Consider the following 14,141-nt stretch of genomic DNA (forward strand, 5'->3'; position numbering starts at 1 on the left):
AACTGGGACATATATATCCCATCAAAACTTACTACTCGTTTCTTGTTAAAACTTCGTCCCATAAACTCTTTCTCCTCCTTAGCACCCCTTTACGTCCATCCCACAAAGGATTCGATCACACAGCAAGTAGGTCTAGGTGTCTCATGTCTAGGGTTTTCTGCATTTGTGACTATTGTTACATGTGATCCTTCTTTCTTTTCTGTAGCAACCTCCATCTTTGGAGACAGCTGTTCCTCCTGGTGGCAGGAATGATAACGCCCAGTCCCCTGTTAGGAGACAGCCCTCATCCCCTCGATCATGTCCTACCTCTGTGCCTTCTGAGTTTACTACACCTAGAGCTGATGTTCTGAAACAACCATTACTTGGTCGCAGGTATGGTTTTTCTCTTTATATTACTGGTTACGATATTCTACAGGGCTGTTGCTTTGTTTATCCACTCCTTGCTTAGTGTTATGAAAGTCACCAATGGTGCAGCTTAACCTTGTTAACAAAGGAGATCGTAAAGGACTGGGAGGGACAGAACTTTCCCTCATTAGAAGCATCTCATCTGGGCTTGCAGAAAGAAATCACTGTTACCATAATGCCTGTTGCCCTGCAGGCCAACATCTTTGAGCACGCTTGCCATCCTGAACTCTGCCCGGAAAGCGGTGGAGGACAGAAACAAGCAACGCAGCAAGAGTGTTGGGGGAAGATTATCAGCTCTGTTGTTTCCATCGAGCACAACTGGCAGCAAGCAAGGTAGGAAGCTCGCTACAAAATGATTCACCATTGGACTAGACTAGTTGACACAGCCTGGTTGTTAGACCCTTGAGTTCTCTGAGCATTTCTGTTCTTAATGATTTTCTTGTTATTTCTAGTATCTTTTCAAAGTGTGAATCAACAGTCTACTGGAGCAAACGTTTCTGTGGTGGGCCGTGCAATCAGCACACCAGAACGTAAGTAACCCAACAGAACTCTTTCCAAATTGAACTGAGCCCTCATTCGCTGAGAGAGGGGTGGCTCCCCTAAAGAGCAGAGAAAGTCAATGTTACCTACAGATTACTTATTTTCTAAATGGCTGTGGTAAATAAGAGCTATTCAGAAATTGAAGGTCTCAGATGAATAGGGTACATGGGAAAGGGCATTCCAGTATGGTTTCCATTTACATGTCACAGGGTGTTACAGTATTGAGTTGGTGCAGGAGAGCATTTATTTTGGGCTGCTGAAACAACAAATCCACTGCCCTTTCTTCTTTCATCAACTACGGGGTGCTGAGAAGGCATGTTGTCAGAGCTCCTTAGCAGCTTGTGAGGGATGTGCAGGATTCTGTTGCATTGAGACACTCGCTCTCCTTAACCCTGGAAGCATAGCTTAGCACTTCTAGACTGAGCTACAGAACCCTGCTGCAGAGGGAAATACTCACGGTCCAGTCCTTTCCAGCTCTAAGACAAGGGATTCCTGTTGTCCAAACAAAAGATCCCAGGTGAGCTATGACCTGCTTCTGTCGCTAGAGCAGACGGTGAGCGGTGTCCATTGTGAGATAGCACAGAGAGCTGCTCAAGAAGGATTAATAACCTGCACGGTAGTTTCTGAATGCGTGTATGTGTTCTACCCAAAGAAAGAGTAGAACTGAGCATTTGTTTTTCTACTCCGCTGTCGATGTTAAAGAAAAAACACACAGTGAGGAATCTCTCATACACAAATTGTGAGTCTGCTCTGCTTATATCCACTGCAGCTGAATTGCCGTCTCACAAAGCCTGATCTTCAAAAGTTACGTTTTATTGGAATGTTTTCTGACAGCCCCAGAGCATTCTGCAGCGTTGCTTTCTGCAAGAGACAGATCTAGTCTCACGAACGGAGCTGAGCTTCAGCAGTAGATTCCCTTCCTTTGTCAGTTCACTGCTGAACTCCTTTAGGTCATCTCCATTGTAGTGTGGTTTCTTGGTGTGATGAACTCCCTCCCCACTCAGGAGAGAGCTCCAATTAAGTTAGGAGTCCGGGTGAGTGTCTGACTGGTCAGCTCTCATTAGGCAGTTGTGAATTTTAATGGGGCAGGGGTGATGTTCCGGAAAGAGATGCATCTGAGTGCCCTGTTTGCCTGTGCCTGTGCAAACACCTGACCTGCGTGCACGCAGGAGAGCCAACGGCATGTAGCCAATAAGGCAGTGAGCTGTGTGGCAGTCTGCAAATACCTGACATCCATGAGCAGGCAGGAGCAAACCAGTGGCAGTGATGTGCATCCACTGGAAAATCTGACCCTTCTCTTCCCTGCATGCTCCACTGTTTGGTTAGATTTGTCTGCCCCAATGTTTCTCTTCGCTGCCTGAGCAGCAAGTAATGATCTTTGTACAAAAAACTAGGGGTGTGTTTTTAGAGAGCAGAAATCTTTTAAGTGCCAAATCTCTGTCTGGAAGCTCGCATGGCTGTTTCTCTTAAGCACCATATGGTGAACAACGAGGAAGAATGTTAATGTGCAGTGGTACTGAGGCTGAATCCTACTTCGTTTCAAGGCAGCATGTGTCCTCCACTGGGGAGACAAACTGTACAGAACAGCAGCAGCACTTAAGTTGCTGTGTGTTGAGCCATCTGCATGGTGGTGCTGGGTCTTGCAGGCTGACAGACAGGCAGAAGAAAACATTTTTCTTTGCCTGATGTATCATTCTGAAACTATTGGAGATGCAGTTAACTTGAGAAGTTAAGCACAACTGTCTGTCTCTTGACTGCTTCTCTTCTCTCAACTGCTCTGTCATTCTGTCCCTGCTGTCTGTGGGCCTCCTTCTTACCTCTCCTGCTCGTTACATGGAGAATGACTAAGTGGGTCTGGGCAAGGTTTCTTCAGTGTGGTACATAAACACACGTGAAGATAATACCTTTGATTGCACGAAGAACCTTACGTGATGGCAGTTCTTCCTTTCCTTCTTACCTTTCACACATTTTTCATTAACCAAGTTAACTCGTTCAGGCACACACTGCACAAAATTGGGAGACTTGCAGTGCAGTCTTCAGAGGGCAGCTAAGGCAGCTAAACCAAGTCTGGTTTCCACTGCAAGCCTCAATGATTCCCTTCCAGGCCAGGGAGGCAGTTCAAGAGCAGACCTTGTTAGTCTGAAGAGGGAGGTCCTTTTAGCAGAGTTTCCATTTCCTATCCAATAAAGCACTTTCTACTATAATTCCTTGTGAAGGCTTCTGGGAAACAAGAGCATAAAACAGAGAGTTGAGAAAAGAGAAATCTGAATATTGTGACATCTCTCCTGAGATAAATGACAGGAAAGAGACAGCTGACAAGTATGGCCTATTCAGGCAAGCTAAATTGTACATTGTCAAGTGATTCCTCTTGTCTGCCTGCAGATAGTTCCTCATGGAAGGGCTGCTCACATCCTTTGTCAGCCTTCAAGGGCCCTGTGTGCTGCCTTCATCAGGCAAAGTAACTGGTCTGACTCTGCTTTTAAGGACAGTTCAGGAGATGCTGTAGTTGTGGAAAATGACCAGTCTTCAGTGGGAGGTGAGGCTCTGCGACCTAAGGACAAGGAGGTGCATGACCAGGGTCCCATATTTAAATTAATTTCCTCCACGAACAGGGAAGGCTGTAATTCTGGAGTATGAAGCTGATGTGCACAGATGGCCCATCAGATTTAGCACATAGATTTGAGGCTGGACGAGAGAGACTGAGATCTGCGGGGTTGGAAAAGAGAGATGCATATGTGCTTGCAATTAATTGGATATACTTATTCTGTAACACTTGAGTGTTATCCTACTGCATGTCTTGGCCTCTGGCTGTGTCACAAGCTGATGGCTGATGTGTTTTTTTCTTTCAGAGACCATTAATGAGTTGACTTTTGGTGCTGGGGTCAGTTACATCAGCTTGACGCACACACCTGGTTCGGCTCCAGGCAAGTTGTCTTTGTGATTCTAACTTGAACGAGGTAAGAAACCCAAATGATCAAATCTGTGGCATTTTTAAAATATGAAAATGTATGCATTATTTGCAGAGAAGAAAGAGGCCGAGGACCAGCCAAGAGATATTATCTGTTTGACATCACCAGAGAAACCGTAAGTTCAACCCAGGTCTGAAACAGCAACCAGAGTGAGAAAGATTGTTACGAGTGCTTTAAAATAAATGGTCACTGTGCTTCCTTCCAGACCATCCCTGCCACGGGAGTGGAAAGTAGAGTCTCCAGCAAGGAGAAAAAGCAGCCAGCGTGTCCCTCTGAGACGGTCCCAGCGGAGAACTCCTCTGAAACCAGACAACTGATCCTTTCAATGAACTTTTGTACAGAATCTTCATCATGTTGTCTGAAATCTGTCCCTCTCCTCTGTAATTATAAATCACTGTGGACAGGTGTCCTGCCTTCCTTATCTATTTTTCTATTTTTTTAACGTGAAACTCTCTAGAGTATGGACATGCAGCAAAGCTGGCACTAATACATGTATTATAAGCTGCTGCTGCTTTTGACAAAGCTCACTGAAGTACTAGAAAGCTCCAATATAAAGGGAGGCTTGCTATTCACTCACAGGATGTATAATTTGTCCATTTGGAAAAGTAAGAGCGTAATGTTGCTATGAGCTTTGCAATAAATGCGTTTATCACAGCTTGCAGGGAAGTGAGTGGCTCAGCTTATTCACTTGATCCCTCATTGTCCCTCTTGGTGATATACTAGAATTGCTTTAATTTGAACAAAGGTAGAACAGCTTGTTACTGCCACACCCCTAAATCTGGTAATTGCACGCTACATCACCTCTTATTTGTTGTGCAAACTCCTGTGTGTATGAACAGCCTTAATGTTCTTTTATATGGAATATTTCCATTCTTGAACTGTACTATTTCCAATTATTAAAATTTTATGAAAATAAATGGTTACAGAATTAATTCCACCCACAACTTCTCCCCTCTTCTTGATCTGACAAAGAACTTTTTTTTTCTATATAATTCTACAGCCTCAAAGTCTCTTCTACTACATCACTGGTATCTTAGGCACTCTGTTCAATTAACGTTGGACCCAGCAGCTTTTAAATATAGACACTTACTTGACTGAAAGCAGGATAGGAGTAACTTAGTAAAATCAAGGTTGGTAAGCCATATACATAGCTTTGTGCTCTGCCTAGAGAACTTGTTTATTATAAATGTGCTGTGTCTGACCATTTCTGTGTCTCTGATACCATGTGAACCTCACTGAAGTTTTCCAGTTGTTAACTTCTATTACAGAGCTCTCACCCTGGGTTTCATTGTAACTTGAAAATGGAATCTGTTTTACTCATGCTGATTTGTCTTACTCAGGCACAGACCACAGAACTGGACTAGGCTTTTCTGCACAAGTAGAAACAGGCTGAGCATATTCTTGCCACAGCCCTTCCAGAGACACTTACCTTCTGCATTGGAATCTCAGTATTTGTCCTCACTTTCCCTATTCTGTTTTGAAGATCAGAGAAACCTTCAAGCGAGGTTAAACTTTATTCTCAAAATCTAAGTCAAAACCTAGGAACAGGAGACATATGGAATGGCTTTGGCTTAAACAATGGTTGGTTATTGACCACATCTACGTATCTTGTTCCTTCTCTCCTGCCTGAAAATATTACTTGACCGCCTCTCAAGGTAAATTGGAGTTCAAGTAGGTTTATTTCATACTGTGTGCTTTCTAGCTTTTGTTCTGTCCTCACGCAACATTGAGATAAGCCCCACGAGCTTTAATCTGTCTTCTATAGAGAAGAACCAAGGATAGATGAATGTCCAAGAATAAATATAAACAGTAACATGCTGTTACTGTTACGAGGACTTGCTATTGGACTTCCTATAGCCTACAGCCCAATATAAGTGAGTGCTCTGACAGAAACCACTTTCCCTTCGTTCACTGAATTGAAAACAGATGCCTGCAATATTATGACTGTTTAAGAAAAAAAATCAAAAAAACCCACAAGAATGCTTTATAGCTTGGTATTTATGTAAAACATTCTTGGCAAAGTTAAACGTAATACATTAGTACAAACCTGAATATTATTCACAATGATACAATGAGTTCCATCAGTCAGATCTCATGAGCTGTACTGGGGGATCATCTCCCCTTCTCTCGTTAGAGATGCCACTGTCACATTTTAGAACTGAAAAATAAGTTGATTCTTAGCTTGGAGGCTTTTCACGTGAAGGCTGCCTTTGGCTCATGGTGAGGCTGTAGATTGTGCTCCCATAGGGCCCAGAGATAACCTGATTCAAACCTTTTCTTTCTCTCCCTTACTATAGGTATCCTAAACGCAGCACAGAAAAGGAGTAGTGGATACACAGAAAGTGCAAAGGAATGTTACACTCACTATTGTCATAATGATTAGAGGCAGCATGCAGCCTGTGAACAGTACTGTGTGGCTTGGTTGAAGAGCGTGTCTTAAGAAGGTAACCCAAATGTAGTAGCAAAGTAGAAGTGGTAATGTCCCAGTTAAGTAAAGAACATACGGATATTGCTGTCCATCCTTATTTGTACTTTTGCTAGCCAAAGGAAAGTGATAACACTTTGTTTAGGCAAAACAAATGCAGCAATGGCATGTCCAGCGAGGCCCCTAGGAAACAAAGCAGATTAATGCAGAACACTAAAAAATAACACTGACAGCCCAAATCGTCAAGTATTCAAAATACTGTATACGTGAAAAGTTAAGACAACTCAATTCATATTGGAAATACAAGAACACTAAATTATGCTACATTAAAAAAAAAAAAAATCTTAAACCACAGCACAGTTCTAGTGTTGCATCCACATCTTGCAGTTTTACATTACCCAATGCTTTTCAACATTATCAACATGTATGTTTCTTGGAAACACGTGTTTCCATGTATTCTCTTTAAAGGCAAGAGAACTAGATTTGTTGACTTTTTTTTTTAACCCTCTAGAGACAAGTTGCAACTGACATTACAAAAGTGCTTTTGTACTGACCTTTTGCTTTCCTAACTCCAGAAACAGTTGCCTTGGCTATGCAATCTAAACCTGTAAAGTTGCCGTAGCTGTCACACTGTGTTAGTGCTTTAGGGATCTTGCAGAAGGGTAGAACACATTAAAGTCACTCTGTCACCTTATTGGAACTGAATCCAAAAAGCCATCCCTGGATATTTCTTGCAACAACAAAAACAAAGTGTTGGTCACTGGCAAGAAAAGTAAGTTTAATATATAAAAAAGTTGATAGGTCCTGCCATAAATTTACAAAAACTATCCCTGAGTGACTCTGTCCTGTGTCTTGTAAGACCTCATGTGACAAGGAAATTGCAGAGGCTAGTTTAAGAGGAAAGAGATGCTGTTCCACCTGCAGTTTTGTATTACGCGCTGCTGTAATACTGATATGCTCTGACAGTGCCATACTATAGCAATGTTTGAGCTCCTCTCTGTAGCTTAAAAAGTAAAAAAATAGCTACGTTACTTAAACACTGCTGGCATCATGTATTTACACTTTAAATAGAAACGTTACTTTTTCTGAAGTAATCAAAATATATCTCTGCAAAAAATTTAGAATGTGGGATTTTACAAAATAAACGCAGAAGGTAAAAAAGCTTGAAGACATCTCAGTACCTTTTCTGGGAATCTTGGCCCATGAAAGTATTTGGCTTTAATTTTCCTGAAAGGGATGTCTCAGCACTAGGTTCTCTGCCTCCACTGTAAGCCTCTTTAGAACACCAAAAGACGCAAGAGGCAAGCCTGCTTTGTGCAGATTAGAATTAGGGGTTACCTGCGTGCAATGAGCTTTCTATGAAGCAGTGAACAGATGCAGTCCTTCTGGCCTGATGCTGCCTGTTTCTTGTTAAATGGAGTAACGAGAATTCAGTAAGTTGACAATAGGACTGGGAACATTAGTTGCGTTTGCTGTATCGCTGTCTGTTCCTGTTGACTAGTCAGATACCTATTCTGCACCTGAGCAGTCGGGAGTCAAAAGCACAAGACAATCACAAATGTGTAAAAGTCACCAGCCAGGCCTGGGCAACAAACTACCAAGAGGAAGACTCCCCCTTGCATGGGTAAATCTTATTCTTTGAAGTCCTTCTATTGCCATGTCAGCACCTTTTTTTCCTACTAGTAATTTGCACTAGTAATGTCTACTACATGTTTACGTAACGCTACTCCCCTGGGTGGTTCGCATGTTGTGGCTGTGTCCCTGCAGCACAAAGAGAAGGCAATTCCACAGACTTCCACAGCACAGTCTCTTGGGAAGTATTAAAACTCTTCCTTACTCCAAGGACAGGTTTAGGTGATCTCGTTGATATCTCCAGAGGCAGGGGAGACATGAGTTGGGCAGTGAGGAGTTACTTTAAACTTTGGCAAAGAAAAAAAAGATATACAGATAGCTAGCTATCAAGTTCTTGTGTGTTCCAAACTCTTCCAAGCGCACTTAATTCATCTTTTGCTCTCACTTCGAGTTCCTGGAGGAGGTATTTTCACACTTGCTTTTGCTGGTTTGCAGTATTCTTTTGGCATCTTATATGACAAATGAAGATTTGTGTCTGAAGTCACCCTGCAACGAAACAATTCTGGTTGTAGGATGGATCTAGTGGTTTTCCAGGCACCCCTTTGTTCCTGCTGCCCCCGGCTGTAACATGCTTCTCAAACGCAGATCCCATCTGTATAACTTGGAGCATTCTGCCCAGCTGGAAAGGAGAGGGGGGCAGCAGTCATACCAGGCTGGTGGTCCCTCTCCTGCTCTCCTCCTCCAATACCGAGGCATGGCAGGGCACTTTCTCATTCCCTCTTCAGTATCTCTGCTAAGAGGGAGAGGCTTTTTCTCATCTTAAGCTTAGTGATCTATTCAAATCCCAAAATGCAAATTATCTTGCAAAAGCATCGTGGCCTGCCTACTTAATCCAATGAAACTCATCCTAAGGGGGTCAAGCCATAAGATAACAGACAGCAGAGCTGCATTTGATTGCTCTTGGCATCAGTCACTTAAGGCAACTTAAACTGTTCAACATTTCTAAGGAAATGACTCAGCCTTTACCCTTCTGTTTTCTCTCTGTTCTACATTCTTGCTTCTCAGTGGTGATCGCTCTAAGAAAGTCTACAGGCCCTAAAAAAGCTTGTAGTCCTCTGCCCACCCTCTTCCTCTCCTGAACAGAGAGATGTTAAATGCAAATCATTGGTTACCTCATCATCTGTCCGGATATAGTTAACACCATCAGGTTTTGCTGGAGTCTTGTAACTGAAATAAAGGAAAAAAAATCTTATTTCTGGGACAAGGAGCCTGCAGAATTTTGAAGAGGAGGGACTGAGAAAGAAGAAAATGAGGAAAAGCAGTCCAGTGAAAAGAAAACAGAGAAACCTCTCTCATTGCTTAAATGCCAGGTCTGTACATATTCCATCATTTATCATCACTGGCATTTTCTCAAAACTCCCCGTCAGCACAAGGTAAAAAGATTGCTGTATGTTTCCACAATACCAAGCTCTATCTGCAAAAACTGCAAAGATTAACTGATACTTTTCTGGTCTCCCCTACTTTGGTCCCTGTGCACTACCTTTCTGTGTGCCTCCTGTATTATTTCTTGTGGCAATTACAAAGTCAATTTTAAGCCTCCACTGCCAGATGCCTTCAGCATTTTCCTTAGTTATAAGGCAGCACTACTTGTTTGCAGTCCCCTAGGAATCCAGAAATAACATCGGACTGTGAGGTCCAGCGTAAGCCAACCCTCAGCTGCATTTAAATGGAGTATTTGGAGCTTTTTCTGGGGATGTTTTTTTTTCTTCTACAGGATTTCTACTGAAAAGCAGCATTTAACATGGAATGAATCTATCTGATGAGAATCTTGGTTTTCCATATATTATCTCTTCTACAAATTCTGTAAGGATATCAAGGCTCGTTTCTGATCCACGAAGAAATTGTCACCTTAAATGCTAATGCTGTTGTTTTTAACGTTCTAATGTGCATTCTAAAGTGCTTGTTTTTAATCCCAAATTTAGGTTCCAAGTCACAACTAGTGAGATTTCCTGCAGGCAGCCTACTCTTCTGCATATATTTTCTATGCATGTCCTGATGCTTTAAACTAATTGTGCAGCAAGCTCTGCTCGTTAAGCTGTAGACCTCTGTATGCTGACAGCATACAACCTATTGGACAAACACCTGTAGACATTTAATTGTGCTGCTCCCCCCTTCCCATGCAAGGTATGAAGACATCGGAGCACAGCTCTAACTCCTCTGTCTGGTCTTGGTAGCAAGCACGAAAGGAGCTATACCAAAAATTCTCCCTTAGGCAAATAAACCTTCAGCACGGTGCACTGTTTATGGTGGGGAATTGGATACTTCAAGAAGTAGGCTGGCCTATAGTCTCTGGTGGGGAACTAGGAAGAAATATGTCCAGGTCAGGCACTGAAATATATTTTAGCCACCAATTTCTAGCCTGCTTCAGACGAATTCATGCTAGCTGTGGGCGCAGGGACTTGCGTAAGAATCCCAGCTTACCTTTCCCCAGTCTCTTTACTGTTTGCAAAGTAGCCCCTTCTGTAGGCACAGCAGATACCAAGAGTGATGAGCACCAAAACTGCTAGGACCACCAGGACTCCACCAATTATCCCACCAATATTGAGGTCATCTAAAAAGAGAGAAACCATAATCTTTTTCTTTTATTTTAAGGTGGTAGCAACGTTCTAGCTTTATGTACACTAAAGTAACATCTCTTGAATATCCTAAGCAAACTGCAGTAATTCATAAGGATCTAGTGAGTCCCTAGTGCACCTCCAATCAGGAAAGACTCAGAGTCCATCCACAGCACAGACAGCTTCTCTTCTGGCCAAGTAAAACACTAACAAATCTTTCTTTTCTTGTCTGGTGTGTACCAGGTCCAGTCACGTGCCATTCACTGTTTGCTTGTCTGAACCTAAAACTGTTCATGAATCTGAACAATGTTTTAATGTTTCCCTGAATTTGTAGGTTTTTTTTTCTTCTTCTCTGGATGTGTCTTGTTCATTTAGAAGCGGTACTTCAGCAAGAGGGACTGACTAGACCATTGTTAGGAAACTGAAATTCCTAACACAAGTAACACTAACTTTGTTCTTCTACAAATTTAGAAAAGTAACCAAAATGCCCTCTATACAGTTATTGAGTATCCTTAAAGATTGTCTGTGTTCTTTCTTTGATAGTTTGGATATCCTTGTACCTGTCATCTAGATATTAAGATACTTTTGGAACCTCCCTGTGTTGTACAGAGTGGGTTATCAGCAGTATGGCCTACGTAAAGCATAGCAGGGGTGCCTGTTGACTCAGTATAAGCAGCCTTTAGAGATGCTGCCTTCTGAGACTTTGCAGTATTACTCTCAGGTTTCCTCCTTCAATGCTGCTCAGCTTTGAAAATGCCATGCAGAAACCTCGTCCTGATTCCTTCCTGGAAAAGTTAGCTGTGTTAGGGGCTATGAGAAAGATGAAATGACATCATGCTCTAGGATGTCCCTCTTCTTTCCCCATGGTGATGATGGTTTATGTATGGTGATATATCAATCGACATTGCCGAAAAGTATGTAGGGCCACTCACAGACTTCCATCTCCTGCTCCTCGCATTTGGCAAAACCCGCGTCGTTTGTTGCTATGCAGGAGTAACGGCCTGTGTCGCCTTTGTGCACAGCGTGGAAAACCTGGTGAGGAGGAACGGGGAAAGGCACTGTGAGGGTTATTTTAACACGTTGGAAAGCAGGACCAGAGTTGCTTCAGGGATTCACAAGGAGAAGATTATTGTAGGGAATTCTGAGAACTAACAGGAACATGAGGAGCAGTTCTGACTGCACAATTCTCCATTTGCCAGTCTTCGTGGTGGGCCATGAGACATTTTCCTCCCTCTTTGTAAAAAGGCAAGTGGAATCAGCAGTGATCAAAACCAAACAGCTAGGGTAATATCTTCTATCATATTAATCTTCCTTTTCCCAAATCACCCACGTCCTAAAACAGTTAACCTTCTTCAAATTATACCCTCCTTGAAAGCCACACAATGACTTTTTCTCTTTCAGAAGCAACCCTAGAAATAACCTGTCTGGCAACACAAGTCTCGACCATACCCATAAGGGCATTACCAGAGTGCCTGTGGCGGGGTTCAAGCTGTAGGACGAATTCTGGAATTTGGTGTTTGATTTTGTGTCTGGTGATAAAGGTTCGCTGTTGCGATACCAACTGTAAGTAGACTTTGGGTAACCTTCGTTCTCGTGGCAGTGAAGGGAGGCTGTCTTACCGACGGGTACAGCTTTAGGCACTACGCATCTGGGAGTCACAGGCTTCACTGCGGGAAAGACACAAACCACAAAAGTTACTGCTGAGTAAAAAGAAATAATTTCTGACATAGTTTCTAAGATGGCTGTGCTACAGAGGCATCAAAACTTTCAGTTATTTCCAGTTTTAAGCAACAAGTTCCAGAGTCTGTTGAATGCCAGTGTTTCAACTGTGGAAAGACTCACGGCTTCTTCTGTTAGCTAGCAGCACTTGTAAAAGTATCTGGACCTGAAGCAATACCTTGGACTGTGAGCTGGATATTTATTTCATCTATGGTTTTAGTATCAGAAGGTGCTGCCACTTCACAGCGGTACGTGGCCGTGTCCATCCGGGTGGTGTTTTTAATCACCAGCGATGTCCGGCTCAGAATTTCTGCACGAGTTGCAAAGTCTCCTGATACAGAGGAAAGAGAGAGAAAAAATTCAAGATAGTCACACAAACTAACTTCAGGCATCTGAACTAAGTGGTTGATCTCGGACTCTTTCTGGAGTCCAGAGAACCGCTTGAAAGGAACCTGATGCTCTAAAGTTAAGAGCCTTCCTCTCTGCAGTGACCACAAAGGAAAACATGCAAGGACCAGGACCACCAGGTGCTGGAGAAGGGAAGCTGCAGCAGTTGCTTTCTTAATCATTTCCTACCTAGGATCTCACTCCAGCTCTCTGGCTCGGTACTGAGAACTGTCAATAATGACCTGCCAGAGGGCAAATAACATCCTGCTCTCTCTCTCCACCTTGTACTTCTACTGCTGAACTCTAGTTCCAGAAGAAAGCAGCAAGCCAGCCTTTTCCTGAGTTGTTTGTTCTCAGTTGAACTGAGGCTGGTTTGGAAGTTTAAGAGAACAATGCGTCGTCATACCCTGCATTTTATTGTCAAAAAATACGTAAGAGGTTTCGCCATCTCGGATTTTCTTCCACTCGATTCTGGGATCTGGCGTTACAGTGGATTTAATGATGCAGGACAGCTCAACACCTAGAAAGAGAAATAAAGGAAATAATACAGGTTAATAGGAAGCAGCTGTATTTTTGCTCTGCTTTAAGCAGCCTCACACTCTGTTTTATTAGGAGATGCTGCCCACAAAGCAAAAGCCTTCTCTTTCATGTGCCTCACAAACAGAAACACTGCTGGGTTCCAGGAGCTATTGGGGAAGATGGATTTTGGCCAGCAAAAATAATAGCCGTACAGATATCAGCTATGGAGAGAAATGAACACACTGTTCTCTTCAGGCTCTGATGTATGGCAAACAAGACCTTATGACAGGGTGAGTCCACGGCGCTGTCTTGCTGTTAATCAGAGCATACAGCGTGAGTCAGGACTGCAGAATCTCCTTGGGTGGTGTCTGGTGATGTACCGACAACATGCTGTCCTCCCAGGTGACCTGGGGACCATGATGCCTGTGGATAAATCCAGCATATCCAGTCCCTTTTGAGGGAGGCATCGTCATCTCCATCTCTACACAAGAAGGCACCACAGCAGGGTTGGTGGTGGCTCACCCAGGATCACGTTGCAGGCTGTATTAGGGCCAAGGTAAAAAATACACATTTCCCGAACCCCTTTTCAGTGTATTAATTGCAAAGCGACTGCCTTTCCTCCATTTGGGATCCAGTTCAAAAAAGCACTTAGGCAGATACTTTGCAATGCCAATGGCTTTCAGGGGACTTCAACAAACCCTTTCAATCAAGCGTTTTGAAAACGGAGAGATATACAGACATATTCTTAAGGCCTTTGCTGAATCTCAAGCTCTCAGCAGTTCTGCCTTGCCCAAGAAACCCAGATAACCATGAGCACCAAGCAAAGTTTTTCTCAGCTGTTTGGACTGATACAAAGCTCCAGGCAGAGGGCAGTGCAGCAGTCGTGTCAGGCAGCCAGCGGGCCCCCATGGCACTCACTCTGGAATTCCTGCACCACGGGCTTGGTGTTGCTGGATGTCAGTTCCACGGCCAAGAGTCTGCAGCCTGGAA

At 43.2% G+C, this 14,141-nt stretch overlaps 2 protein-coding genes across 3 annotated transcripts in view; one reads left to right on the top strand and one right to left on the bottom strand.

The window, feature by feature from the left end:
* The window catches only part of NCAPD3 (non-SMC condensin II complex subunit D3), a 30,497-nt gene extending 23,756 nt beyond the window's left edge, over positions 1-6,741 (top strand). Inside the window, exons 30-35 of the mRNA XM_083808654.1 lie at positions 206-372; positions 599-738; positions 858-935; positions 3,795-3,869; positions 3,969-4,029; positions 4,120-6,741. Coding sequence (XP_083664780.1) covers positions 206-372; positions 599-738; positions 858-935; positions 3,795-3,869; positions 3,969-4,029; positions 4,120-4,231 — 633 coding nt within the window. The 3' untranslated portion in view covers positions 4,232-6,741. The remainder of the gene's footprint in view (positions 1-205; positions 373-598; positions 739-857; positions 936-3,794; positions 3,870-3,968; positions 4,030-4,119) is intronic.
* The window catches only part of JAM3 (junctional adhesion molecule 3), a 33,042-nt gene continuing 24,795 nt past the window's right edge, over positions 5,895-14,141 (bottom strand). For both annotated transcript variants that reach the window (XM_083808722.1, XM_083808721.1), the window contains exons 2-9: positions 14,070-14,135; positions 13,039-13,152; positions 12,424-12,576; positions 11,991-12,193; positions 11,459-11,558; positions 10,393-10,522; positions 9,084-9,138; positions 5,895-8,457 (exon numbers count right to left, since the gene is read on the bottom strand). In XM_083808722.1, coding sequence (XP_083664848.1) covers positions 8,422-8,457; positions 9,084-9,138; positions 10,393-10,522; positions 11,459-11,558; positions 11,991-12,193; positions 12,424-12,576; positions 13,039-13,152; positions 14,070-14,135 — 857 coding nt within the window. In that variant the 3' untranslated portion in view covers positions 5,895-8,421. The remainder of the gene's footprint in view (positions 8,458-9,083; positions 9,139-10,392; positions 10,523-11,458; positions 11,559-11,990; positions 12,194-12,423; positions 12,577-13,038; positions 13,153-14,069; positions 14,136-14,141) is intronic.

The sequence above is a fragment of the Anser anser genome, assembly GCF_964211835.1.
Source record: "Anser anser genome assembly, chromosome: 22".
In the NCBI taxonomy this organism is placed as follows: domain Eukaryota; kingdom Metazoa; phylum Chordata; class Aves; order Anseriformes; family Anatidae; genus Anser; species Anser anser.